This window comes from Pimephales promelas, chromosome 21 (genome assembly GCF_988280905.1).
Source record: "Pimephales promelas chromosome 21, fPimPro1.hap1.1, whole genome shotgun sequence".
Classification (NCBI taxonomy): Eukaryota; Metazoa; Chordata; class Actinopteri; order Cypriniformes; family Leuciscidae; genus Pimephales; species Pimephales promelas.
The window spans coordinates 3,151,934-3,179,852 of NC_142789.1; the positions used below are offsets into that span (position 1 = coordinate 3,151,934).

General features: G+C 36.0%; 3 protein-coding genes across 9 annotated transcripts in view; 2 read left to right on the forward strand and 1 right to left on the reverse strand.

The window, feature by feature from the left end:
• znf740a (zinc finger protein 740a) overlaps positions 1 to 27,919 on the forward strand; it is a 380,822-nt gene that overhangs the window by 55,049 nt on the left and 297,854 nt on the right. The gene's annotated exons all lie outside the window — the stretch shown is intronic.
• On the forward strand, positions 8,992 to 15,589 carry LOC120473437 (single-strand selective monofunctional uracil DNA glycosylase). Of its 2 annotated transcripts, XR_005621591.2 has the most exons (4): positions 8,992 to 9,072; positions 9,756 to 10,050; positions 13,095 to 13,725; positions 15,462 to 15,589. XR_005621591.2 is itself a non-coding variant. In XM_039663323.2 (3 exons), exons 1-3 carry the CDS (start codon positions 9,014 to 9,016, stop codon positions 13,620 to 13,622), a joined length of 882 nt encoding a protein of 293 aa, XP_039519257.2. In that variant the 5' UTR covers positions 8,992 to 9,013; the 3' UTR covers positions 13,623 to 14,914. The 2 variants fall into 2 exon arrangements, 1 of the variants encoding a protein (XP_039519257.2); XM_039663323.2 differs by lacking the exon at positions 15,462 to 15,589 and having other exon boundaries at positions 13,095 to 14,914.
• On the reverse strand, positions 17,691 to 27,775 carry hoxc6b (homeobox C6b). Of its 2 annotated transcripts, XR_016148484.1 has the most exons (3): positions 24,000 to 27,775; positions 18,373 to 23,687; positions 17,691 to 18,267 (listed from the first exon to the last, which is right to left on the reverse strand). XR_016148484.1 is itself a non-coding variant. In XM_039663324.2 (2 exons), the coding sequence occupies exons 1-2, from the start codon at positions 24,391 to 24,393 to the stop codon at positions 23,383 to 23,385; spliced, it is 699 nt and encodes a 232-aa protein (XP_039519258.1). In that variant the 5' UTR covers positions 24,394 to 27,775; the 3' UTR covers positions 17,691 to 23,382. The 2 variants fall into 2 exon arrangements, 1 of the variants encoding a protein (XP_039519258.1); XM_039663324.2 differs by having other exon boundaries at positions 17,691 to 23,687.

The following is a 27,919-nucleotide window of genomic DNA, read 5'->3' on the forward strand; positions in this document are numbered from 1 at the left end:
AGAACCGCGAGCGCGATTAGAATTTGGAAATGTGCTTTATTAACAGTAATTTAGACATGGCGTGAACGCAGCATAACGCCACCACAAAGTTGTAAATACGAGTGGGAAACTCAGGAAGAGAGTTGGGGATATGTCAGTGAGAAAGAATTGTCGGGCTTTTATAACACATATTGCGCTGCTTGACTGCACATTCTTTGTTATTCATTTTCTAGAAGTAGAGTTTAAAAACATTTCTTAGGCATATGTGAAGAAGGCATAGACAGTCATATCATATGTCCAGTGTTGTGCAAGTTACTTCCAAACTGTAATACATTAGGTATTACTTGTTACTGTTATTTAAAAGTAATTCATTACCTTACAATATTACTGTCTCAGAATTGTAATGCGTTACATTACTCGTGTATTACTTTTGAGTTACTTTCACCAAAATAACAAAGTAGAACAACTTTGGGGCTGTAACGATATGCAATATGAAACCGAAATCGCGATTCGCCACACGACTCAGATCCACGAACAGAATCGCGACACACCTCTTCCAACTCCAGCGTTATTCTCCTTACCGTCCATATCCAATGCTGCCTTATCTTTAAATTAGGCTATTAGTATTATTTGAAGTTAACATTATAAAATACGTAGACCTACACCACAAAACTAGTTAAGGAGCATTATGGACATGACATTTGCAGTCAAAACTTGAATTAAAAATTCTCCGAAAATACATGTATTGAAACGTATAGGCTACTTCCTTAAAGGACTCCAGACATTAGACAAATATCAGTCTATGTTTTATTTTTAATATTAGGGAAAAGACACACATTCATGCGTGACAAAAAAAAAATAGGAGGCAAAATATATTTTTTGTAATTTTTTTAATTACACTGCGCAAATCGGATGAGGAAGGATTGGCTCTCGTCTCCAGTCTCCATAGAACTTAAAATATTCATTTTATTTTAGTTTTCGTGTTCGCATTTATGAGGAAAAAACAATGTTACAGACGCGACCGCTCTGAACTGGCACTAAAAGACTGCTTTAAAACTTTCACATAGTCTGTTGCCTTTAAGAAGTAAAAGCAGACATTACACTGTAATACAACTGTAATACAAGCCTCATTGAACATGTAACGAGTAAAATATTACTGAAAATTGATTAGTAATGCCTTACACTACTGCGTTACAGCAAAAAGTAATATGTTACTGTAATGTATTACTTTTGTAATGCGTTACTCCCAACACTGCATATGTCTATGATAGACAGTACCCAGTAGAAGGAGGTAGGCCTATACCGCCATCTTGCTCAGGACTTGCGCAATAGGCCGACAGAGCACGACGTCCTCATCTCGTAAACGAATTTCCCAGGAGGACTTGAGCGCGGTATAACGTTACCATTAAGATGATGATGAGATACACCACGTTTTGAGCAATGTTGCTTGTCAATTTTCCCGAGCGATTGTTGCTTGGGCACTTTACCATCTGAATAAACGGATGTGGGCCCCGTGTCTCATCTGGTGTCCCGTTGACGCCACCATTTCCCAGCAACATTGCTCCAAAAGTTGCCCCGTGTATCACCTTTAGACTATTAGACTATATATCCAATAATTATTAGAAAATAATCTAGAATTTTAAATAAAAAAGGTGCTGCGACCATATAAAATGAAAAGGAATATGTATGGGGGGATGTGACTGGACAATGAGGGAAACATGCAGAAACATCTTCAAGAGGAGAAGGTACGTTAAAGACTGAGATTAAATGTGATTTAAAATCCCCAGACAGGGAGATGAAATGCAAATAGGCTACAGTAACTAATAGGTAGGCTAAAGATATTATTTTAAATAAATAATTAATTGTATTACACAATTTAGTGACTGAGTGCCTGTGTTTTGACACAGCAAAATTTCCCAAAGAGATTAGTGACTAAAAAATATCTCCATTGTGGATTGTTCTTTTAAAATATTTTCAATGGCAGTCTACTTGCACTTGTTTTTGAAAATTAAAGAAGCAACAATGATCAACATTTTGCTAACTCTTCTGAAAATAACCAATATAATGGCAAATTTATTGGAGGCAAAACACTAAATTCACGCATCGTTATCTCCACGCGGTGGCGCCAGAGATTTTTTTGTTTTTATTATTATTTTTATTTTTTAAAAAGCTTATGGAGAAGCTTAAAAAGCTTATGGAGAAGTCGTGTGTGTGCAAATAGTAAGGTGTTCACATCACAAGGCATTATGTGTTTGCTTACTGCTCCGAGTAAAATATCCCTATGCTCTAACATCTTTTGGTCCTTTAGGCCTATTTGCGATTTTTGTACAATCAAAAATGTAGGCTATATAAGCCATTGTTTGTTTGCACATTCAGACTGCAGTTCATTTGTGGCCTGTTTTCTGAGGACTACAGAAACACACGATTTCATTTAACCTCACCATGCCTCTTTGAGATGTGTTGTCATTGCCTCATAGTGCACTCTGTGGATATAAATAATGAGTTATAGGCCCCAGAGGTCATGTAAGAGATACTGATCAAACTGAACCTCACGGCACTGCATGTGGAAGATTATTTATGAGCCGGTCAGTCGTATGGTATGTGCAGAACTGAATGTGGTGGATTAAAGTTTTAACTTTCTAATTAGTCCTCTATTCATCTCTGATTCGATGATGCTTTTGTGAATGTTTGTGGGTATATGTGACATGGCAAGTGCACGGTATGCATATTATTGTAAAGTCCACTGCTAATGTGTGTGTTCATAACAAGAATTTAAGCAGACAGTTATCAGTTTTGATGCACATCTGCTGTCTAAGATTAAAACTGTTCATTTAAACACACACTGTTACCAACGCCACACTCACACAGGCCCACAGTGACACTGTGGATTTTGCTTGCATTTATTTGTGTTTGCATTCACATGCATGTAAATGTTCTGATATTATTGAACTCTTGTAATTAATTAACCCCTTAAGTTGCCATAGCCATTACACATTGTAATATTAACAATACATTTAATGTTGACAAAATACAGGTCCTTCTAAAAAAATTAGCATATTGTGATAAAGTTAATTATTTTCATTAATGTAATGATAAAAATTAAACTTTCATATATTTTAGATTCATTGCACACCAACTGAAATATTTCAAAAATCTGTTACAGTGTACCTCTATTCTTAAATCTTTAATATCAACCAAAAAATGAAACATGGTGCCATGCAGTAATGGGGGGATTTTAGATATAATATATGGCTGTTTTCCCTATAGTTGCAGACGAAAACAACCCAGAAACAACACAATTCTTTTATGCTTAACTTACCAACAGTATGAGTCAGAACAAGAGTTAGAGTTATATATCTACAGCTGCTCATGCATCATATGTTGCATAATATTTGATTAAACTTAGGAATAACAATATGGACTTTGTTGGGTTTCTTATTCATCCTAATTGTTTGAAGTTACAGTAATCCACTGTGTGTGTGATTTCATTTTTAATAGAATTAAATGGGTATTTTTTAAATACCAATGTAAATCTTGTTGTAAATCCAATGCATCATCATTATATATTTCTAATTTAATATTAATTGCATTATAATTACTCATATCCATTGGCTTTATGGCAGTGTAATGCAATTGAATTAGTTATTATAAATGAGATGACTGTTCTTGTTCTCCTCCTCGTTTTTAATCAGTGAAGTCAGTTTGGCTTCATGTTTAACCTACTAATAAAAAGTTTAACAGTCATCCACAAAGTGACGCTGTTGAGCTTGTACTTTACTTTGATCGTGATTGCCGTTCATTGTGCTCATGTTCCTCTCCATGTTTTAACACAATATTTCCATATTTTACATTATAGCATGGTCAAGTTAAATAGTTGGCAAACATATTTCTTTTTGACCAAACAGCAACACATGAAAATAAGGATGAACTTAAAGGTATGTTTAAGTTTTTGTTCAAAATGAATAGCCTTCATCATCAATGTGTATCAATCATTCTTCTAAAACGTGTTTTTATCTTAGCTACATGATTCGTTAATGATCCCCTGCTGATTTCGAGAATGTTCGCCCGCTTGCACAGAAATGAAGGGTCTATAATTTTTATGGTAACGTTAGGTTTATTTTAACGGATAGAGACAAAATATCAACCAAAAAAATCCAGAATAAAACACATTATATAAAGGTTATAAATTGATTTGCATCTCAGTGAGTGAAATAAGTATTTGATCCCCAAGCAAAACATAGCTAATTTAGTTGGCACTTTGGTGGAGACCCAACGTTTCTTGCATTGGTCACCATTGCACACATCTCTGGGATTTTGGTTCACTCTTCTTAAAAGATCCTCTCTAAACAAGGCTGCTTTGCTGTCGCTTTGCAACTCAAAGTTTCGGCTCTCTCCACAGATTTTCAGTACAGTGGCCACTCCAAGAGCTTAATGTGCTTCTTCTTGAGCCACTCATTTGTTGGCGGTAATGTTTGGGTCAATGTCATGTTGAAAGACGGACCCATCCATCTTCAAATGTTAATCTGGCTGAGGGAAGGAGGTTCTCGTCCAAGATTTGATAGTCTATCAGCCCCTCAACACAGTGAAATCAGGCAGAACAGAAGTCTTGCTGGTTGGTTCGGGGATCAGATACTTATTTCACTCGATCAAATGTTAATCAATTTACAACATCTAGCCTAATGGGTTTTTTCCTGGATTTTTTGGTTGGTTGGTTAGAATGAATCATTAAAATAACAGAAAAAGTACTGGCAGGTCATTACCTAAAACACAATGCAAAGAAGTGCATAATTCAAAATACTGATAAAACATGTGTAAAAGAAAATCGTTAAATCGTGTCGGCTAGGTGTTAGGTTTTCGCGGGACTTGCCCGTGCGTGACTCGTCATAACCGTAAATTGAGAAAAATTGAGCTCGGCGGGAGTATAGCCTAGGCTAACGAGAAAGTTGAAGCAGCTAATCTCCAACCTCTGGGGAATCACCTGAAACAAATACGAGGAGAGTCTGCTGGCATAAGGGAAAGAGACCTCCCTGTTTGTTTTTAGTTATGCTTAGGCTATAATTACCAACACGCGTACAGCGTTCAAGTAAAAAGTAGTAACAGCCAATGTCTTGCATAACGATGAGACTGTGTTAATCTGAACATTAGACTCGTTTTTGTCCATTTCTCAGGTTTGACACACATTGCTTTGCTGTCTCTTTTAAACTATTTTTGGACAGATTTATTGTCACGCGGATCGTTTAGCGGTGACTGCTGATTCCATTAAAGCTTAGGTTCCTTGTTTTTGCTCATAAGTGTAACATTTAGACAAGACAAAAGTGCAAACAATATCAGACTGTGACAAAATACAGAAAGTTGACTTTTTTCCAGAAAACCAAAGTGTGAATCCTGTGACCTTCCCCATCGTAAAGCTTGAGTGGATCTAGGCAGATTAGACCACAGAGACTATTGATTCCTGACAATTCCCTCGATTCTCTTCTAACACAGCATAATAATCAGAATTTGTGTGGGCTTGTTTACATTGAAAATGTGACATTTAAAATCATTAGGCAAGTTTATTGCTGCCAAATCGGATTGAGGGGCCATTCAACTCAATAATGGACGTTATGAAGTGGCAACATGGGACTTTAGAGTGTCACATTGATTTCAGAGGAGCACAGATGCTTTTAAACAGCTGGAAACATGAAACATACCCACTAATAAGAATTGATATCCTCTAAATGCACAAAACAGTGTTTTTTTTTTTTTTTTACAAAGTGGGTTTCAGAAGAGAAGAGAAGAGAAGAGAAGAGAGGGAGGTGTTCATTGATATTTTCCTCAATAACCTTGCGGTGAAGTCTTTCTAAAATAAAATTCTAAAAATCTAAAGACATTTTGTGGAAGGGAAATATTCTGGAACCATAAATGCCAATAAAGAACCTTTATTTTTAAGAGTGCCTGGACAACATAATCCAGTAACAAGATGACTACAAGAGAAAGAATCTCATGAATGACCAACACTGATCAGAAGAAAGAGAGGGAGCGCGCATATAAGTTTCAAATGAAAGGAGAAAGACTCACAGGATTCACTGTGTTTTCTGCTAAAAAGTAGGCTACAGCATCTAAAATTCTATATGTATCAGCTCATGCATGTGGTCTTATGAATTGTGATATATAGACCAGGAGTTTTCAAAATTAAAGACAATGTGCCTCACTTCAGAGTCAGACACACACACACACTGACCTCCATCTGAACCTGCCTGAGGTCGGAGGGTGACAGTGAGGAATGAGAGGTGCAGAAATGAGAGAGAGAGATGGGAAAAAGAGGAAGAACAAGAGAGAGAGAGAAGGGTGAACTGAGAAGTATATGAGCAGGGGAATAACAGAGATAGAGGGGCGGGACTCAACATGAAATTACTGTAAATCATAAATGGGGATCACATGTCGATCGTCCTGTTTCTGCTTCTGTATCAAGGCTTTCTTTTTCTCATTTGTATATTTCATCCCAGATGACAAATATATGTTCTAAGAATGATTTGCCAATTAAAGAAGTAGTTCATTAAACAAATAGTAACATTTAAAGAAATTAAGTTACTACAACCTAATTTAAAAAATGCCAACGCAGATTTGAGTTTAAATTACGGACGTTATTAAGTTGATGTAATGATCAACATTATTACGTCAACAGAACTCTACAATATAATGTTTGCAACTCAAATGGTTTAATTAAAACAATAAATTCTAATTTTTAACTTGCAACTATGCATTTAAGTTGTGGTAACAGATCCCATACATTACCTCGGAGTAATATTGTAGCTATGAGTATAAAAATGAAATACGTATTGCTCCTAATATTGCAGGAAAAAGGAATCCAAGACATGTCTTTAAAAAATCTGTTGGGTAGAAAACGAGGAATGAAAGATGAGGCTTTGCAATAGGCTTTGAAAATATTATTAAGTATTTATAATTAAGTTCTAAAGAGTTTTCTGCTAAATGCAGCCTGACCACAATTAATAATATTCCAATTAAATAAGATATTTTATTTAATGATAAAATGATACGTGTGTATTTAATTTCCCTAAAGACAATTTAATTTATGTCTTGCAGAGACTTTTCTCCGGGGAAGATGTAGATAACAACATTATCAAAAGTATTGACAAAATGTTATTTAATTTCAAATGGAAAAATGACATACATAATGTCAATGTTGATCTAAATTCTTATGTAATTGGTGCACTCAATATGTTTGTACGTTTAATAATACTCTTAAAATGAATTGGGCCAAACACTTTTTAAAAAATGCAACCTCTGTCTACAACATTATATTTTTGGTAGTTTTTATATTTTTTGCTTTGTAATTATAACGTTGAAAAAATACCAACTAAATGATCTAAATTTCAAAAGCAGGTCCTCCTCGCCTGTCTCTGCCATACAAGCACAACTTTTCTCCTCAATAATATTTGATCTGGTATAACCGAGACTGTCACGATCCCTGTATGAGTCTTGCGTCTTGTAGGACTTTTATGTTAAAGTGTATTTTTAGTTACCCATTGTTTCTTTGTTCACTTCTGGTTTTGCCTTGTTTGTCGCCATAGTTACCCTCGTTAGTTCTTATCACATCTAATCATTTAGCCCCTAGTTGTTGTGTCGGTCGTTTTGTTTGTCAGTGTCCTTTCGATTTGTCCATCATGTATAACCTGTTAATACCTTCTTAAAGAAATTCAAAAAAGATATTAAAGCTAAAATATGTAATTTATTTCTTTGCCAGGGATCGCTAACCTCTTACAATATCAAAGGCGTAGACACAGGTTGATGACGCAGTGAATAAGCGGAATCATGGAACTTGCCTTCATGCTGATCGATCTATTAACGTTTATGGAAGAGTGAATACATTGATGTTTTTATCATGACTGTGGAATGAAGCAGGGCGCGAGTGCTAATGAGAGACATATCAGCACGACACGCGAGTCCCACGGATATAAAGGAAAAAAGACATTTAATTCTACCAATCTACACACAAGTGCTGAATTAATGCTCAAACTTATTAGACGAATGAAGCTTGTGAGGTAACGCAGCGCTGTTTCACTTGGGTCTAACGTTACACTATCACACTAAACTGCATTTGAGTGTGTTTAAAGTTATCATGTTATTCTATGTGTTAGTTTGTTGTCTGTATGAGACATAGATCAACATTAGAACGGAACAACAACAGCGTGAGCGTGCCGCTAGATGTGTAACGCAGTTGTCCACGTCTGTCGCCATAGTTACTATGGCAGTACAAGCGGAAACCAGGGATAACGTGGATATAACATCATTGACAGGCGACAAGTGAACAGGGACGGGCACTGTTTAAAATTGTGAATTTCTCTGAATTTACAATTTTTTGGAATCATTTAGGATAATGGAAGTATACAATTGAAAGAAAAATAACACTGTGCAAGTGGTTTTTGGGTGTTTTGATACAAAATTCTTACATATTCAACACAAACGTTTCTTTTTGTAAACAGCACCCACAAACTGCATTTGTTTTGGCCATTACTCTAAAATTATTGTGGAAAGATTTTTCCCTAGGGTATTTGTTATTAAGAACATTTATTTTTCTTTACTTATGAAAATGTTTTGTTTGGAATTTTTAATAGAAAAAGGAGCATTTACACAAAAGCTAAATAATCTTTCTTTGTTAACAAAATGTAAATGTAGCCTATAGATTTTCAGGTCAGAAACCACTTTTTTATGTTTTGCTTACTGAAGTACCACTTCGGAACTATCTCTAACTCATTTAATAAGAAGAATTTAAAAACAATTAAGTTATATATTTAGTTAGTTAGGCCTATATATATATTAAAAGCATAAGTACATTTTTAGTTTTTTCTTCTCTTTATTTCTACATTGTGACTATTTCCTTCTTTGTTTATATAATGTTTTCAATAAATAAATAAATAAATAAACAAACAAAGGGTAGTCCTCCCGCATTGCGGTTCCTCACTCCGGTCAGTTGGTGGCGGTAAAGCCCCCAAACGCTGGTTTGCCAACCGCCAATAAACAAGAAGATCCCAGGATGGCTTTTGTTGCCGGAAACCCCTTTGAGAGAATGCAATCACAGCCAGATATTGAGAGGTAAAATCCAGAATACCTGATAAAATAAGCTCTAATAAGCGCCGTTATAAGATGTGTGTTTGTAAGACTTTACTCTAATGAATAAAGTGGTTTTGCTTTCACGAAATCTCCGTATTTGAATGGAAGAAAGAATGTATGAGCCTCGAATCGTCAAAGAGGCGTGCTTTTTTTTAAATAGCAAAATAAACTCAGAAAGCAGCGTAACGAAATTAACTTAAGTCTAAAATTAGTTATACGGTAGCAGTAATACTTAAACAAACAATTGAAGTTTGTGTGAGGGATTAATTTAAAGTAGTGGAACCTGTAAGTTACTATAAGACATTATGTGTCTGTGCATTATACAGTTCAGTCATTTTGCCTTCCCCATAATATAATTACATTTAACGAGCATACAAATAGCCTAGTTATGTGTTGCAGGGTAAATCAGATTCAATACAGTAGAACATAAGTTCAGTCCGATATAACCACAGCTGTAATGCAAAATTAACTATACAGTACTGTGTCAATAATAGTCGTTAACTTACACGTTATGTTTAATTAATTTCCCATCTGATTAAAGTTCTTGAAACAAGCATTCATTGGTATGTTTTTATTAAAACAATCAAGTTCATTTTTGCAATAGCCATCATGCCAGCAGTCTGTTAAAACTGAGTCAGTTGTGATTTTTCTCTTTGCATTTGTAGGTTGGAAAATGGAGAAGCATCTCAGGGAGACTGTTTACTGGGAAAAGATCCCACCGGTCCTCCTGACCAGCGGTTTAACAGCTCTACGGTTGCTTCAAGGTTCCTGCAGGCTGAACTGGAGCTGAATCTAAGGTTACGGGCACTGTCGTTTGGAAAACCAGTGCGATACACGTACAACCCGCTGGAGTACGCCTGGGACACACATCGATGCTATGTGGAGACGTTCTGTCAGGCAGGGCAGAGCGTGCTCTTTCTGGGCATGAACCCAGGGCCGTTCGGCATGGCGCAAACCGGGGTCAGAACGCTTTCATTCTTTATTCTAAATTCACAATATCTATCTTTGCATATGGTATAGAAATGAAGACATGGGTAGCACGGCCTTACATACACATAAGGGATGGTTCACCCAAAAATGAGAATTCTGCAGTTATTTGCTCATTGATCCCATGCTTCTTTTTTATTGTCTGTTTTTTTTTTTTTCAAGTCAAGTCACCTATATTTATATAACACTTTATACACTGCGGATTGTTTTAAAGCCACTTAAGAAAATAATAGAATCAATAATGCACAAAAAAAAAGCTGTGAAGCGGCACTAAAATAACATTAGTGTCATTATTCAGCTCAAATAAGTTCAGTGTTGATTCAGTTCGGTTAAATAACTTAATCAATTATAAGTTTTGAGTTTTGTCAATACATTGAAGGTCACTGGGTTGTTCGGATGCAGACATTACTTATCAGACATAGATTAATATCTTATGTATTGTCTTACAGGTTTACTTTATTTAATTTTTTTTTAACATTGTGTTTATTGGGTTTTTTCTTCAAAAAAAAAAAAAAAAAACAAATTGAAAAATGATTCCATATCACACCCCAAACCTCCCTCCCAAAGTGCCACTAATAAACCATAAACAGATTAAACAAGAAAAAAGCATTTAAAGTCATATTAAATTTAGTTTTTTGTCCTGTTGTTGTTGTTATACCCATATAAGAAAAGAAACTGCCCAAGTGTTTTACAAACAGATCTTGACGTTTCTTCAAACAAAATGCAATTTTTTCTGTAGTCCAGGTGGTTTAGAGTTCTTCCACCTCAAAGATATGCATTTTATTGCTGCTAAAAGAGCTAATCTAACAAACCTCAGATTAATCCCTCATTCATCCAGTAATGAAGTGTCCCCCAACAAGATAAGTCTGGGCCCTCTGAGTATATTAGTACCGACAACTGTGCCAATTATTATCTCTAAGACCCCTTCCCAGTCAGGACAAGACCACAACATGTGAAAAAGTGTCCCTCTCTGTACTTTACACCTGGGACAGAGCTCTGAATAGTTACTTTTAAAGGCGTGTAGTCTTACAACTTACTTTACAACAACGTGTGGAATTGAAAATGTTCAGTTTTTAATGAACGATCAATTAAATTATTGACGAAAAGACAGAATCAGGTCCAAAGACAGAATAGAGGTACAACATTGCATAAACATACAGCTGTTAAAAGAAAACACTGAACATCATTACAAATGATTTTGGTACCCTCACATAAAGTGAAGCTAAACTGAATAGCAGAGTTCTGAACTAAGCTTTAGTTGGAGTCAAATGTCTCAATGCAAGAGTACAACTCTCTACATTAGTTTCTTTTAAGTCTCCCTGTAGTCAATCATTTCATCCCTGAAAACTCACCATTGATCACCAAAATTATATATTTAAAAAAATATTACATATTATGTATTTTACCAAATATTAGCAGCATCTGCATTTTTGAGTTCTCATAAGACATTATCCTAATAGCACAGTTATTATAGTTATTGAAAAAACTGTAGATATTCCAAGGGCACTTCTAATACTCACACTTGCTGTCTCGTCCAGAAAGCAAACTTCGCAAGACCATCCTAGGTCTTTTTTAGACACTTTTTTTTTATGCTATTTGAGCACGGGAAAAAATGTTCATGTGACAGTTCATGTCAGATTTTGTTGCTTATTTGAAGTATGTTATTTAAATGTGAATTCAGAAAGCAGTTTTTGAGATTTTAGGATTCTCCCATTTAAAATAGATACTGCATACTGCGTAGGCACCTATAGTAATCGTTGGCGTTTTTGTTCTTCTCTTATTATTATTTTCTTCCGCTCTGAAAGTCTATGGCAGCCCATTGAACCGCTTGTGGGAAAGTTATGAAATTTGGCACACCTGTATACCACAGCAACAAAGATGAGGCATGATGCCATAAAGACTCCATAAAGGCCATAAAGGCTGGATCTCTGCAATGCTGTGGCATATAGAGAGCCTAAGTCCCGCCCCTCCGCTTCCGGCTCATGTGACCTTATTTCGGAAAAAATATGAATGGTAGTCAATGGCGAGAGACAACTTATCTTTTTATTCCATCTGAACTGTGCCCTCAATTACGCATATGATGTTTATCAATTTAAAAGATAATTCTGAAAGTCAAAAACGTCGCAGTTTGTCATGAAACAGAAGAGTAACATTTAGTTTTATGTGAAAATCGCTCTATGAACTACATCTCCCGGGAAGAGAAACAACGAGTGAGATCCGCTGCTCGTGTGTGTGCAGTCTGGTACAAAACACTCGGGTATGATGGCGTAACGTTACGATTATAACGTAAGACTATAGAAACAATGACAGACATTAGCCTCAGTGAAGTTACCTTCATTCTTGAGAGAAAATGTGCGCCTTTGGGGTTTGTAGTCTTTGTAATTACGTATTTTCACTGTCTTATACCTCAATGCTTTTACATCAAACTGCGACTTTCTTTACTTTAAAATGTATCTTTAAATTGACAAACATCACATGTGTAATTCAGGGCACAATTCAAACGAGATCAAAATATTTGTTGTCTCTCGCCATTGACTACCATTCGATATTTTTCCGAAATAAGGTCCCATGGTGGTCGACCGGAAGGGGAGGGACTTAAGCTCTCTATCGGCACTAAACTGTACGTGTCATTGTCACCTCTCTGACCACACCACGTTAATTTGGTCACAGCGCCACCTATTGGTTGAAAGTGATAAACCATTAAATAAAATTACTAGTGAATGTACTTATGATTTTTTCATCTTAAAATGTATTTAATTGCTCACTGTTGCAGTTGGTCTGATAATTCCAGGCATGTTGGCATGAAATGACCTGTTGTTTGTGTTTGGCCCCGATAATTGCTGCTTGCAGCTATATTTATTGGTTACTATTGTAAGATTCTTACCCTGTTTGTATGAGATTTTATAATCATTTCTCATGGTTTTAAGAAAGGGTCTCGTTTGTAAGGGTCTCATTTGCTAGTGTAACAAGTTCCCGGAGCAAACAAATCAATCTCGATTTCTTTATCCCTTAACAAGGTTCCGTTCGGCGAGGTGAAAGCAGTTCGTAACTGGTTGAAGATCAGTGGATCGGTCGGCCGCCCGGCAGAGGAACACCCGAAGCGACGGATCACGGGCCTCGACTGTCCTCACAGTGAAGTGAGCGGCGCCCGTTTTTGGGGCTTCTTCCAGGAGCTCTGCGGTGAACCTCACAGGTTCTTCCGACACTGTTTTGTGCACAACTTGTGCCCTCTCATCTTCATGAGCGAGTCTGGCAAGAACCTCACCCCGCCTGAGCTCCCGGCTGCGGAGAGGGATGCCCTGCTGTCCTGTTGTGATAGCGCTCTCTGTCAGGTGGTCACCGCTCTGGGCGTCTCGATGGTCATCGGAGTGGGTAAACTCGCTGAGCAACGAGCTCGTCGTGTGCTTTCTGAAGCGGGGATCACCGTGAGGGTGGAGGGGATCATGCATCCCTCTCCGAGAAACCCGCTGGCTAATAAAGGATGGGCAAACATAGCTCGAGAGAAACTAGATCATCTGGGGGTGTTGAGTTTGCTTACCAGATGAGGATGATGAGGATAACGATGATGACAGCTACTACCTCATACGTTTTTGAAACTTACTCTTTCCATTTTCAGTTACTTAATGAAATGAGACATCGGTGGAAGAGGTAATGTATAAAACAGATGTTATGCCCATTAAAGGAGTCGTTCACTTTAAAAAAAAAAACTTTTGCTGATAATTTACTCACCCCCATTTCATCCAAGATATCCATGTCTTTCTTTCTTCAGTCGAAAAGAAATGAAGGTTTTTGATGAAAACATTCCAGGATTTTTCTCCATATAATGGACTTCAATGGGGTCCAAATGGTTCAAGGTCCAAAAGACAGTTTCAGTGCAAACTGTTCAAAGGGCTTTAAACGACACCAGACGATGAATAAGGGTCTTATCAAGCGAAACAATCGCTCATTTCAAAAAACAACAACAAAGTTTAAGTTTTATAAGCACAAATGCACGTTCGTGACTCTCCTGTTCGAACTCGTTCGTTAAAATGAACGAATATTTTTTCGAGTCATTTGGTTCATTCAACGAAGATTTGTTTATGTTGATGAACGAGTTCGAACAGGAGAGTCACACAGAACAGAGCAAGGCGAGCTTATATTTGATCTTGTAATACTTTTTTTTAAATGACTGATCGTTTCGCTTGATAAGACCCTTATGAGTAAATGATCAGCAAAAGTTTTTTTTTAAAAGTGAACTACTCCTTTAATGGAGCACCTCGACTCTCTTTATTTTTATGTGTATTTATCAGTGTGTGTTTGTATAAATGTATAGATGTGTGGTAATTTCTTTTTTTTTTTTTTTTACAATTTTTAATCTAAAATGTATTTTTATACATTTAAATCATATTTGTTTTGGGAATTTTATATAGTGTTGTATTATTTTTATTATGATATTTGTTGACCTAGAAAGGGTTAAACCAACGATTCCATATAAATCTAATTACGGCAAATGTAAATGATTAAATTTGGCTTAAAAACTACTGTACTCTCTTTATATAAGCATTTAATTATAACACACCAACTAACCCACAGTGAGTTAAAGAGGTCATGAATTGAGAAATCAAATTTGCCTTGATCTTTTACCTTTAAGAGGTCATATCCTGTCATACAAGTTTCAGATATGAAAAAAAATGCCTTTTTAAAAATCATACTAACTTTTTATAAGTGCAACCCAGGAAACATAAAAAATGCAGTTCATGACCTCTTAATCTGTTTTTTTCTGTATGTAGTGTATTTCATTCTCTGGGGTTAACATTTAATGTTGTATGTGATGGCAATAAATTCTACCTCATGTTCATCCCCATTCTATAATGTTCTTCTGTTAACCAAAGTGTCAAATGAAAACAAATATATTCATCAGAAGTGTATTTCTTTTTGGCATGATGGTCTGTTACTCTTTAATAAATATGTTGTTTTCCATTTAAACCAGAAAAACATCCTTCACATTTGTATTAATAATCTTAGAGCTATGTAATTGCAAGGAAATTAATATAGATAATCTGAAAAAATAATAAAAAGATCCAGCCATGAATGTATATTAATTGAAGGATGGGAAATAGTGGATCTGAACTGGATCTGGAAATACAAATTAAACAAATGTTTCCCCATGATACCTGTATACCTGAGCAGGGGCATTACACACAGGTTTGTAGAGTGGGTTTATTCGGTCATCTGTCCGCAGCACTGAGTCTGTCTATTGTAGTACAAGAGTTTTAGCCCAGATCTCACACAACAAACATATTAAGTGGTGCACACACCACAAACTTTCAAAGAACTCAGTTCGTGTTGTTCTCTGCTTTTTGTATATAAACACTCTTGCCTATTAAACATGCTCTTTCTTCCAGTGATTGAAATACACACAGAGACAGAGACGCCCTGCTGTCCGTTGCTGAAACTCTTCGCCTGGCAAAAGCAAGGCACATGGCATCTACCACATCTATGCAGAGGAGACACAGCTCTGTTATTTACATTTGCAAAGACAGCTCCTGGTAAGTTTCAATGTAAGTCCTGCTGAAAAATGTCCATGTAAAACTTTCTGTGTGGTTGTTTTGGTGTTTTTAGTGGTTACTAACTGGCCCAAGTACAAAGACCTCACTTTTGTTTCCTAGATAGAATTGGATAGCTTCTTCAGAGTAAGTGAATGAAACCCAACTAATATTCATCAGCATCTCCAGTGTTATTTTGTTAGTGAAGTACATGAATGAAGAACGCTTTATGTGATGTTGACATGCTGACCTCCCGCTGACCCCTGGCAGCATGGACACATTGAGCATTAGCTTCTGTTTAATGGCAGATGCTTGCCAGGGCCATCAATACAATGACAAATGAGTGCTTGGTTTATTAAAGTAGAATTAGACCAGAGAGAGAAAGGGAACCAGAGTGACAAATGAAGAGGTGTGGAGATCCACTGAAGAGAGTTGAGAAAGAAAGGAATACAAAAAGCAGGATGGCAGAATAAAAATATCATCATTCTTTATTTTTCTCCAGAGCTGCTCGGGGAAGAGCAAGTGGAAGCAGCCAAAACATGTGACAGAAGGAAAGACAGTGGGATACATCGAGCTCAGGGTAATCAGGTCATAAAATAATTCCATATTAATAATGTTGACTGATTTATTTATTTTTTACAAATAAATTGAATTGATTTTAACTTCCCCTTATTACAATATAAAGATGAAATATGTTTCTTTGTGTAGGCTATATCCCTAATTAGTGGTGCTTGAAAAAAAAAAACGTAATATTTTTAGTTCTCTCTTTTTAAATATAGCCAACTGGATGTAACTTGTATTTAAGCACATTAAAAAAAAAATAATAATAATAATAATGGGTCAATATAATCAGTCCTTTTTCCAATATGTGTTTTTGTCTTAACCTGATTCACCATGGTAAGCCTATTTTGTGTTACGTGTTTATATTAGACCTGGCAGAATGTTTTGCAGGCAATTTGCAAACACTCTTGCCATATCTGTATTGTAAATAGTGTAAAGTTAGGCTGCTTTAACATGTCTGGTGTGGGAGTGTCAGACTCAATAGGTTAGGTGTGTGTGTGTGTGTGTGTGTGATGGGAGTGTCAGCGTTAATGGTCAAATCTGAGAAAGGTTGAAATGGATCGAGCTGGTAAATCAACTCCATGCAACTTCCAGGGAATTGCCCGTTTTACAATATGTAAATAAGTCTCTGTGGTTGCTCGATCTTAAGTTTATCAAGCGACGAGAATGCTTTTTGTGTGCAAAAAAAAGTTTACGTAGTTTCACTACGTGAAATATCGAGGCCCACGGATAAGGAAATTAATAGTTGAATAAAGTAGTTATTTTTGTTTATTTTTTGCCCACAAAAAGTATTTTCATCGCTTGATAAACTTAAGATTGAGCCACTGTAATCAATCGTACTATTTTAACGTGTTTAAGTTATCAGCAAAAGTTTTCAAAATTGAACTACTTTAAGGGATCGAAACTAGCCGGCCCAAAAGTTATTACTCACCCCCATGTCATCCAAGATGTCCACGTCATTCTTTCTTCAGTCGAAAAGAAATTAAGGTTTTTGATGAAAATATTCCAGGATTTTTCTCCATTCAATGGGAACCAAACGGTTCAAGGTCCAAAAGACAGTTTCAGTGCAAACTGCAAACTGTTCAAAGGGCTTTAAACGATTTCAGACGATGAATAAGGGTCTTATCAAGCAAAATGATTGCTCATTTAAAAAAAAAAGTTTAATTTTATAAGCTCAAATGGTTGCGTTGCCCTTTTCTGTGTGACTCTCCTGTTCGAACTTTTTCGAAGTCTTTTTCCGTGTCATTTGGTTCATTCAACGAATGAAATAAACGAGATGACTCTGGAAAAGATTTGTTCATTTTGATGTATGAGTTTGAATAGAAGAGTCATGAATGCGCATCACAGAACAGAGCAAGGCGAGCATTTAAGCTTATAAAACTTAAACTTACTTTTTAAAAAAAAAAAAAAGAGCAATCGTTTCGCTTGATAAGACCCTTATTCTTTGTGTGGAATCGTTTAAAGCCCTTTGAACAGTTTGGAGTTTGCACTGAAACTGTCTTTTGGACCTTGAATTGTTTAGTTACCAGTAAAATGCATTATATGGAGAAAAACAGCCTATGATTTTTACAGCCTATGGAGTCATTCAAAAAACTCTAAGTGAACTTCAGCAACGTCATGCTGTTAATGCAGAGCAATGACAGAAACTACCTCAACATTTTCCATATAACTTTCTTTATGTGTGTGTGATGTTAATAAATATTTGTAATTTATACTGGATAGTATACAGTTTTGTTTCCCATATTTGTTACAAATACGTAAAGATTAAAAATCGTGATTCCATTTTATTATGCAGATATCACAAAACTTTGTAGCTGTGAAAAGTGACCACATATGATCTTACACATTCCCCAACAGTACACATTTTGGATGTCTGTCATCTGTCATAACCGTTTCAGATCTTTAAGTTAGTATTTGAAAAAAAGCATTAATCACCAACATAGTACATACCTATCCCAAAAAAAACAATGAAAAGCTATAACCAACAAATATATCCCATATAACCTCTTAACATCTTGGTCTCGGTTGATGCACCAGACTGTTCCTCAGGAGCCGTTCTGTCTGAGGAGAGAGCTTCGACTCTGATCCAATGTTACAAGGTTCACTGGAAAAAAAAATGAAAGGTGATTTCCAACATTGTGATGGTGAATAATTAATTTTAAATTAGGTTAATATCCCTCATCTTGTTTACTTTCTCCTACTTATTCACCTTCAATTCTCCAGCGCAGACATGATAGAAAAGTCTCATTGGCTGCCTAGAGCCTCTGCTGTCACATTTATGACTGGTGTGATTGCCAGGGCTGTGAATCCGCTTCATATGTCGCTTTGCATGGCTTCTCACTGAAAACATGTGCATATCTGCTTATAGATGGTCAAGATAGTAATAAAAGTAAAAGTGACAGAAAACGGAGACAAAGAGGACAGAAGAGGTTTGGGAGTTGATTACAAAAACAATTGCATGTTCTGATGTGAATCTTCTTCATCCGTGATTCGAGTACGAGTAAGTGGTTCAGAGGCAGCTCACTCGTGATCAGGGACAGCATCAGTATAGCAAGTTCACATGGAGAGATATCTGTCCACCAAACAGGACATCATCCATTCCAGTTTTGGTAGTTATCTGATCAAAAAAGTTAACTTCTACAGGGGGCATAATAAAATTTAAAAAGGTTTACTTGGATTTTTACAAGTCGCTCCCATGTGGAAGTAGGCTATAACATCATAAATATCAATTACTTTTTACGTATGGCATAGACTGTAATTAAAAACTCTAAAACATTTGTAATTAGACCTATTTAACATGGAGTAGGCTATACCACATGCTTCCCCTCATTCAAACAAACTAAAACAGATGTGAAGCTGTTTTGCATACATGGGATTAAAACCTATGTTTTGAGAAAGCCTTCTCAAGCAAGAATTGAATTACCATATTAATAAGGGTCGTTGGCTATAAAGGGACAGATATACATTTTATTTGGCCTAAGTTTAGGAATCGTGATTATTACTTACAGCACAGTGAGGGAGCCATTTGCCAAAGCCAATCAATCAGCTCAACATTTGGAGCCACACAATGACTGCTAGTTTGACATTTGATATCTGTTCATTTTGAAAAGGAGCTTAAACTCTTACATTGTGTGTGATGCAATGAGGGTTACTTGTTTTTCTTAATATACAATGTTAATTGCGTGACATGCCATCGTTTAAAAATAGGTTTATAAATTCTGTTTGCGAACGAACCGGAAGCTTTAGCAGCAGGGTTTTTAGTTGTGTTTGTTCAATAAAGGTCCCTGTCTGAATCTGTTTAGTTAAACAGGAAACAACTGTCGTAATTTTAGATGTGAGGAAGAAAGCCATAAAGTTTTATGACTTGTTAAAGCAATAAAGTTTTACAAGTCTGTACTGTAAATGACTGAAACAAAAGTGGAGCTCGACAATGATCCCGATCCCAGCAGATGCTCCTCTTGAAAACCGCAGAAAACAGCCAAGACAAGCGATATCACAAAGTATAATCGCCCCAAAAAGTAACATAAGGGTGCATTTACGAGGATGTCTTGTCCCCCACCCCCACCCCAGTTTCAGCATTCTTATATCATTGTTGCTTCAGCATTCTTATTTATCGTTGTTTATTTGCTAAATGAGGTCAGGTTACTTTTCATCTGCGTTTTCAAAGAATTGTACAAAAATGCACCCATCCTCAATTTATTTCCCAAACCATTGTCTTGAAACGGGCGTTATGTAGGCCTGAACGGATGGCCAGTACATCGCAACATTATTTTGTATTTTATTTTATTTATTTTAATCTATTATTTAATTGATTTAATGCAACATCATCAGTCATAAAGTCAAAAGGTGTTCGACGTGGACTATACATCTCCTAATCAGCAAGATAGGCTATGGAATCTATTTTGATTAATTTTCAGAGGGCAAGGCCAATGCTCAACAAGTGTTTGTTTACTAAAAAAAGTAAACTGCATGTTATAACTTTCATGCAGTAGCCATATAGGCTACTTCACAACAGTTGTAGTTTGTTGGCGGGAATATGGCTGTTTTTAAATCAAATCAATTGAAGGTTATTTTCCGGCGTTTTAATCGCTAAATTCGATCGGGTGATATAAATTAACTGTATGCTGTAGCCTACCCTCTAGGCCCATCTACAGCCCTGTGAACTGTGATCGACCAACTTAACATTAATTCTATTATGGCATGAAAAAATATTCAAATTATGATTAAATAGCAGAAAATATACTTAACATATTTTTAAAGAACGGATAGCTTATTGTACTGGGGATCATCCCTGGGATTTCCTGAGAGAAAATGCAAATGCACAACGATGCACAGACTGCTATTTCAACGCCATCTCAAATGATATGCTGCGATACGCACTCGTCTTACTCATTCCACTAACGAACAAACTACAAAAGCCCTTTGGGTTGGTTATACATGCTAATATTATAATATATATATTTTTTTATTTCTAATAAGCGAGGGAGAAAGCAAGTTATTAGGAAAAATATTTGGAATTCCCTTCTAAAGGCAGCGCGGTACATTTGGCTACAATAGCATTAATATGAAGAACATGAGAAAATCTGTTTCCAGCAGTTGATTTATATCGTCGTAATTTTGCTCCATAACTTCTAACTTGAAATCTATCTCCTTCTGAAACCAGATTTTGATGTAGCCTATAGCCTACACTGGCCATGGACGATGTCCTCGACGCGTGAGAATCGGTTGAAATCACAAGTTAAAATTGTTTGGAATGGTCGTATTAAGCTTCACATAAGAGGCCTGATAGCCGTCACAGAATATAAGCGCTGATATCTTCAGTTCTTTATGAAGATATATGAGAACACATGCAGCGCTATCTTACTTTTTGGAATAAAACATTTAGCCTTAGCTTCTTAGCCTCATGGAGCCTAGCTAGCTTATGGTTGTAATAAATCGTTTGTCAAATCAAAGGCTAATTAAGGTTGTAGAAAGTGCTTTAAAAACACTAAATAGTCTATGTAAGGTAGACTATATGCATAAGCTGGTGTAGATATAATATCACTATATAAAATTTGAATGTTGCCATATTTAGGCTACACAATAATGACGTTAAAACATGTATCACTGCATATCCGTGTTTTAAAAAAATGTTTAATTATTTAATTATAGCCTACCATCGTAAATTTAATAGTGGACAGTTTTACGAGCATCTGATGACTGTTATAATTTACTACCGCTAGTTTTACTATGTCCGAATAAGCTCTATAAAACTTAAGAAAATAATGCATGAACTAAAGAGACTGGAAAGACTAACGACAACGAACACATGTAGCCAAGAAAGTGAAAAAGCAACATTGGCAACCGTGTCTCAAGTGAAGTTTACTCATCCAAGCCTCGTTTCTGGTCCCACAGGCTGGACAGATTTCTTCTCGGCGGAATTTCCCACGAATCATCAGATGTTGTCCGTTCTCTTATACTTATTTCACCCCCGTTGTTGAGGATGATAAAATCGGAATTATTGTCATGGGGAATTATCAACTGAAGATTTCACTTGCTATTGATGAATAATGCTGACTACCCAACACCTGACCTGATGATGATGGGTTCAGAAGACCTGTAGGCCTACTGATATCTGTAAAATCTGAGCCATTGTTGTGAATCGAAAAAAGGTGAATCGAAAGTAGGCTATGAGATTACCTGAACAACGAATGCGCTATTTGGGACATGCTACATTGAAAATTGTCTCATGAACCGTATAAAAATGTGTAGCCTATTATTTAGCCTAGGCTATTTGATGTGGTTTCTTTGTTTTGCTTTGAGATTTTCAATCTTGATCTCGATCCAGTCAAAAAGTAGGTTGAATTAAGAATTTATGCTTAGAAAAAGCGGGCCTGAAGGCTAATAGCGTCATCTGCGGTTAATTGACAAGCCATTTTTCGGGATCGCAATTGGAAATTACAATTACTACACTAATTATTTTTCCTTCACTTATGAGGGGAAATGGAAAAGACACATGTATACTACTTTATTGAGAACATGTAACAGTTCAGTAACATGCAGAGCCCTCAAACAGATTCTTAAGCATTTAAGTTAAACAGTTCGGTGGCAGCACAGCGCCAACATTCAGACCAGAAGCACCTTACTTTTATTTCACAATTATTTCGTGGTATTTTCAACATGAGTTTATTTCTTTGAATAAAGAGATGGCAAACGTATAAAAAAATAATTTGTTCAGTTTTTAATTAAGTAGCTTCAGTACGAGTAATAGATTGCAGTGAAACACTTTACAAAAGCCAAGGCAAAAACAATAGTCCCTATAATGGGACGATGTTGTATCGTGTTTCAATGGGATTGTGTAGTCTAAGATAAAAGGTATAGAACCATCAATTAAAAAAAGCGTAGTCATGAGTAGATATGATCATGTTAAAATAATTGGGATAAATGGTTTTTAACATCTTAGGACTTAGGAGTAAGGCACATCTTCATGCCAATCTAACCTTGTTATTTAACGGTTGGTTTCTGTTGTCATTTTAATTTTTCAAAGTTGCGCACACGACTTGATATATTTAATAATTTACAGGAAATCAGGTATCTTCACATTCATCACAACTTTATTGAATATTATTTTGCGTGAATTTCAAACATAGAATTCATATCGCTTGTTAGCTATTCCAAATTTTGAAAACATTATCTGAGAATACTTTACATCGCCTGTTTCTTACAGAACGTAGCACAAAGTAAAGAAAAGCACAAAACAGAACATTGTAAGGAAAGCTACACAAATCTGAATCTCATAGCTATATTTACAAACATTTACAATGTAGGCTACTTGCCATTAGATATTTTGTAATACACGATAATAAATGATTAAAAAATGATTGTAGCCTAATATTTAAACTGTAACCTGTTTGAGGAAAAAGATATCAAAATAAAAAAGATGACTTAAAAAAATAAAAAATCCCAACAAGAGCAAATCAATATAGACAGAAGATAAAAACGTTTGCAGCTTTCTGCCTAGATGTAGCTTTCTTTGATTCATAATAGCCATCCATTGTGTATTTCTGGAATTAAACAGGTTTCTACAATTTGGGGGAAAGAATAAATTGAGTGGAAAACACGTTTCACGACTATATGAAATGTTTTTGGTGTAAATAAATTGTGCAAATTATGAAAGTTCGACAGGTAGCCTATCATGTAGGAACTTATTTAACACTGAATGTTGTAGACCGATAGGCCGTCAGTTATGCTCGGTTTTCTCGGATGTTTCCCGTGCTTCTTCTTTGTCCGTGTCCTGGCCAGCTCCTGCCGAGCCACTGTCACTGAGGACGGATGTGAGATTATTGCTCTCCTTCTTCCACTTCATCCGGCGGTTCTGAAACCAAATCTTAATCTGGCGTTCCGACAGGCACAACGCATTGGCAATTTCGATTCTTCTGCGTCTCGTCAAATAACGATTGTAATGGAATTCCTTCTCTAGTTCTAAAGTTTGGTATCGCGAATAGATTTGGCGACCTCGCCGTCTGTCAGACCCATAGCCAACTCCTGTTAGGAAAGAGATTATTTAAAGTCAGAAGAGAAGACTCCCAATATTGCACAACTAAAATATTTAAAGAGCAAGACGATGCATCAAGCTAAATAAGTTCACTGTCCCTGTAATTAGACATTTTAACATCCTCTTTGTAGGCTACAGAATGGCGTGTTGGATTTTCTCCGACGACCAAACGCGTTTATCGCAGGGTAACAAACAGTTTCGTGAGTGCTTTATGGCGTCATAAAACTTGGGTTTTCCTGTCGTAAAAACGAATAGGTCCGTCCTGTAGCTACTAAATATATCTCTTTTGTGTCCATACTCACCACTGTGCGAGTTCATCCGCTGCATCCACGGATATATTTGAATATTTCCTTTCGGTTCCTGAGACGCAGTCTTGCCTGGGTCTGAAGCGTAATCCTGGGTCAGTGAACCCTGTGTTTGCCCGAGGCTTTGCCTGCAACTAGGAAGCACATCCTTGTCCTGGTAGAACACATTTGACCCGTACTCGTACGGTCCTCGGCTTGGCCCGAACATCACGTTTTCTTGAGGGGAATAGAACGGATTTGCGTATATCCGGTTTTGGGCCACGGCCGCGCCATATGGAGAGAAGTGTCGGACCGGGTCATAGTTTGTCGAGCTCAGGGTCACATTGGACAGAACTTCTTGACCACCGTTTAAATGGCACGAGAGCGGCGGGTTCGTAAAATAGGAATTCATCCCTTCTTTCCTTTAAACGCCACTTTTTCTCTCACTCTCTTCACTCTCTTTTCTCTCACGCACTCTTTATATCAACCTATATCTTATTTCAAGTCTTTTATAATTAACCTACTTTATAATTTATTTCAGAACCCCAGCAGAGAATGTGCACTCATCCACAATCTTCGCTATAAGATTGACAAGATGACAATATCCGCTGACCACTCCGATAAAAAACAAAACAAATAAATACAGGAAGCAACAATAAATGTACAAATGTCTTTTCTTTGCCCTGTTAAAACAGCGTAAGGAAGGGAACATAACGCATGCACACCCCTTTTATTGAGGTTTTTGATTATTGATTCTCTCTTTCCTCTCTAGCTTTCTCTCTCTCCCTCCCTTCCAATCTCCCTCTCTCTCTCAAACACACACACACACACACACACACACACACACACACACACACACACACACACACACACACACACACACACACACACACACACACACACACACACACACACACACACACACACACACACACACCCCAAACATTTCTTAAGTAATTTGAGGCTACGCTGTATAAATCATTGGTAGGCCTATATATCTTTTTTTTCTGGCTCGTCAAAGTAATGTCCTGTAATACAGAATTATGTCCACAAGCCTCAGCCCCTATAGGCTAGTATAAATGAGATTAAGGTTTAGTAATACAATTACGTAATTAGTGAATAGCCCTCGCGTCACTGGTTTGGTTGAAAAAAAAAATCGATTAATTTCCCCCAGAAGCTTAACGAGGTAAGGAGTGCAAGCTGTGATTGTTATTCATTTTATTGTGTTATTCATTCTATGTATTTTCTTTAAATTACTTAAATGATAAAGTAGGCTATAACATTTGAAATAGTTATGGAACAGAAAGAAACGGTATTTTCACATAGGCTACATACTGACATGTATTCGCTTTGAGCCATAGTGTCGATTTAACCTGTTTTCTTGAGTGATGCTTTAAGAAAATGTACAACTATTTCAGTTAGGCTACTTTCGAAACCATAGATGTCAAATGTAATATTAAATGGATTAGCCTATTAGATGCTCATTAAACAAACCGATTTGATTTTAGTCGTTTAAGTCGGCGTATATGTTATCCCAACACAGTCTCATGAAAGTGCGTATCTATAGGCCTACCACGAATGTTATTTCTCGTGCCATTTATAGGCCAATTTTTTTTTTTTTTTTTTGCGTGCATATGCTACGCATTGTAAACCCCTTGGGTAGGACTAGGGGGAGGGGTACGTGCGTATTACATTCCTCTGGATATGCTATTTACATGGAAAATAAATGCGTTCCATTAATAATTTAATTTATAGCCTAATAAACTTTTTTTTTTTGTTACCCATGCATCTCTGGCCATCAGGCCTAAACCAAAATTGCCCATATCAGATGAACGATTAACTAATCAACAAGTAAATCAACTATCAGGTGAAGATGTACATTACACTTTCGCTCGTTTTACCCGTTGTTTAAAAGAGGGGGTTTTATGGTTTTACTGCAGAATTCCTTAACGCCTGTTACAATGAAAGTTGTAAAAGAAGACAAATGACATGGTTTACTGGCTTTAGCTATGCATTATGCTGTATTCGTACACGGAAATGACACAACATTGTAAATTTGACTTGCACTGTGCAACTTGAATAAGATCATGTCCAATAGTTTAAGGAAAAATTCAGATTTTGGTTAGGCCTACATATTTTAAATTAACAACTGTAACTTTTTTACTGTGGTTATTAGTGATATTCTCAAAGCGTAACAGGAGCAAATGAAACGTCCATAGGCCTACCTTATGTTAAACAAATGAATAAGGAAGAAGTAAAGAAGAAACTAATAAAGATGAAAAAAGAAAAGAAGAAACTAATTATTGATATTTTTCTGTAATATTTAAGAAAAAGCCTACTCACAACAGAGCGTAAACATGGAATATTTTAACAAACATATTTAGGCTAATACAGAAATATTCATACAAAGAATAAATGTGCTGACAGGAGCATTATAATATCGAGCATTTTAAACGCAGCTGATAATCGGACATGGAGAAACTGCCAATTGTTTTTCGCTAATGTTGGCAATAATCAGCCGTTTTCATAATGATTTCGAGTGACAGTTTTTGTAGCCTATAATAAATAGGCTACATTCATTATTATTTATGTTGTTTATGATGATTACAATTTAAATCATGCCAACAGGTAAGCCTAATTCAAACAGCAATATTTCGCAACATTTCATGGCTCTCAATGTGGTAGCCGTAAATTGGAATTAAAGAGAAAAACGTTAATCGGTGGAGTTGATTTGTGCAAGTAAGTGTTTTACTTCAGTTATTTTAGGCTTGGCTGGCCTTTACAATGGTCCAAATGCTGTCGTTGTTAACGCGTATTACTTCAAAATTATTATAACAACGTTAATTCCGCAAATCTTGTAAAAAAAAACGAAAAAAAAAAATTAGAAAAGTAGATATAAAGTAGTCTTAGTAATATTCAACGCAATCTCACATCAATTCGGAAGTAGGCTTACGATGTGGCTGGTTTCTTCTTTATCTGACACTATTTCAGGTTTTTTTGGAGGAGCTGATAAGTTTATAAGGAGACTTAAATTGCATTATTAGGCATAGCCATAGGCCTGGGACCAGGGTTGGAAACAATTGTGTAAAGATGAACAATTCTCCAAGTGAGTTGTAGCACTGAGTGTGTTCAGTTGTGATCATTGATTGTGAAATGAAGTATGGCCTATAACTTCCGTTAAGCTTCTTTCCTGGTTGTTTTCCTAATGCTATATTAAACGTTAAGCATTTTTAAAACAACAGGAAATAAATGTGTAATAATAGGCCTACTTAAAATGATAAAATTATTCGAATGTTTTAATTTAATGTGAATAAAATAAAAGTTTTAGTTTATACTACTTAGTTGTTAATACATAACTTCAAACTATTTTTAATCTAAAACACCGAAATATTTTTGAAGTACCATGACTTAGCAAAAAGCAGATGACTTTTCCACCTTTTGAAATGAATGCCTGAAGCCTGCAAATAATGCTGTTTTTCTTCAACATTTGTGCTTCTAGAGAAGTATTAAAATATTGCCGATTTAAAAGTTATGTATTTAAAATCTATAATTTCATCCACTTACATTTACATCGTGTCATCCTTTTATTGCTTTTGGTTGGAAATGTATTATTTATTTATATGCCTATTTTTTCCCCAAGAGTTACAAGTGGTTGATAGTGCGCTATGTGTCCCTTTTTTATTTTTTAATGTTTTTATTTTTATTTTTAATTTTCTTATATATATAGCCTATATAAATTTCTTTTCTTTTTTCTTGGCTATATTCTATTTCAAGCCTATGATATCTCAATTTTGAATCAATGGGACTTGTTTTTTTTTTTTTTTTTTTTTTTTTTACAAGTAGTGTATGTAGGCCTAATATTTTGTCCATATTACGTCGTTCGTCTTATCCAATTTTGTTAGCAGATTATGACAATTTCAGGTTTATCGAATGACCCA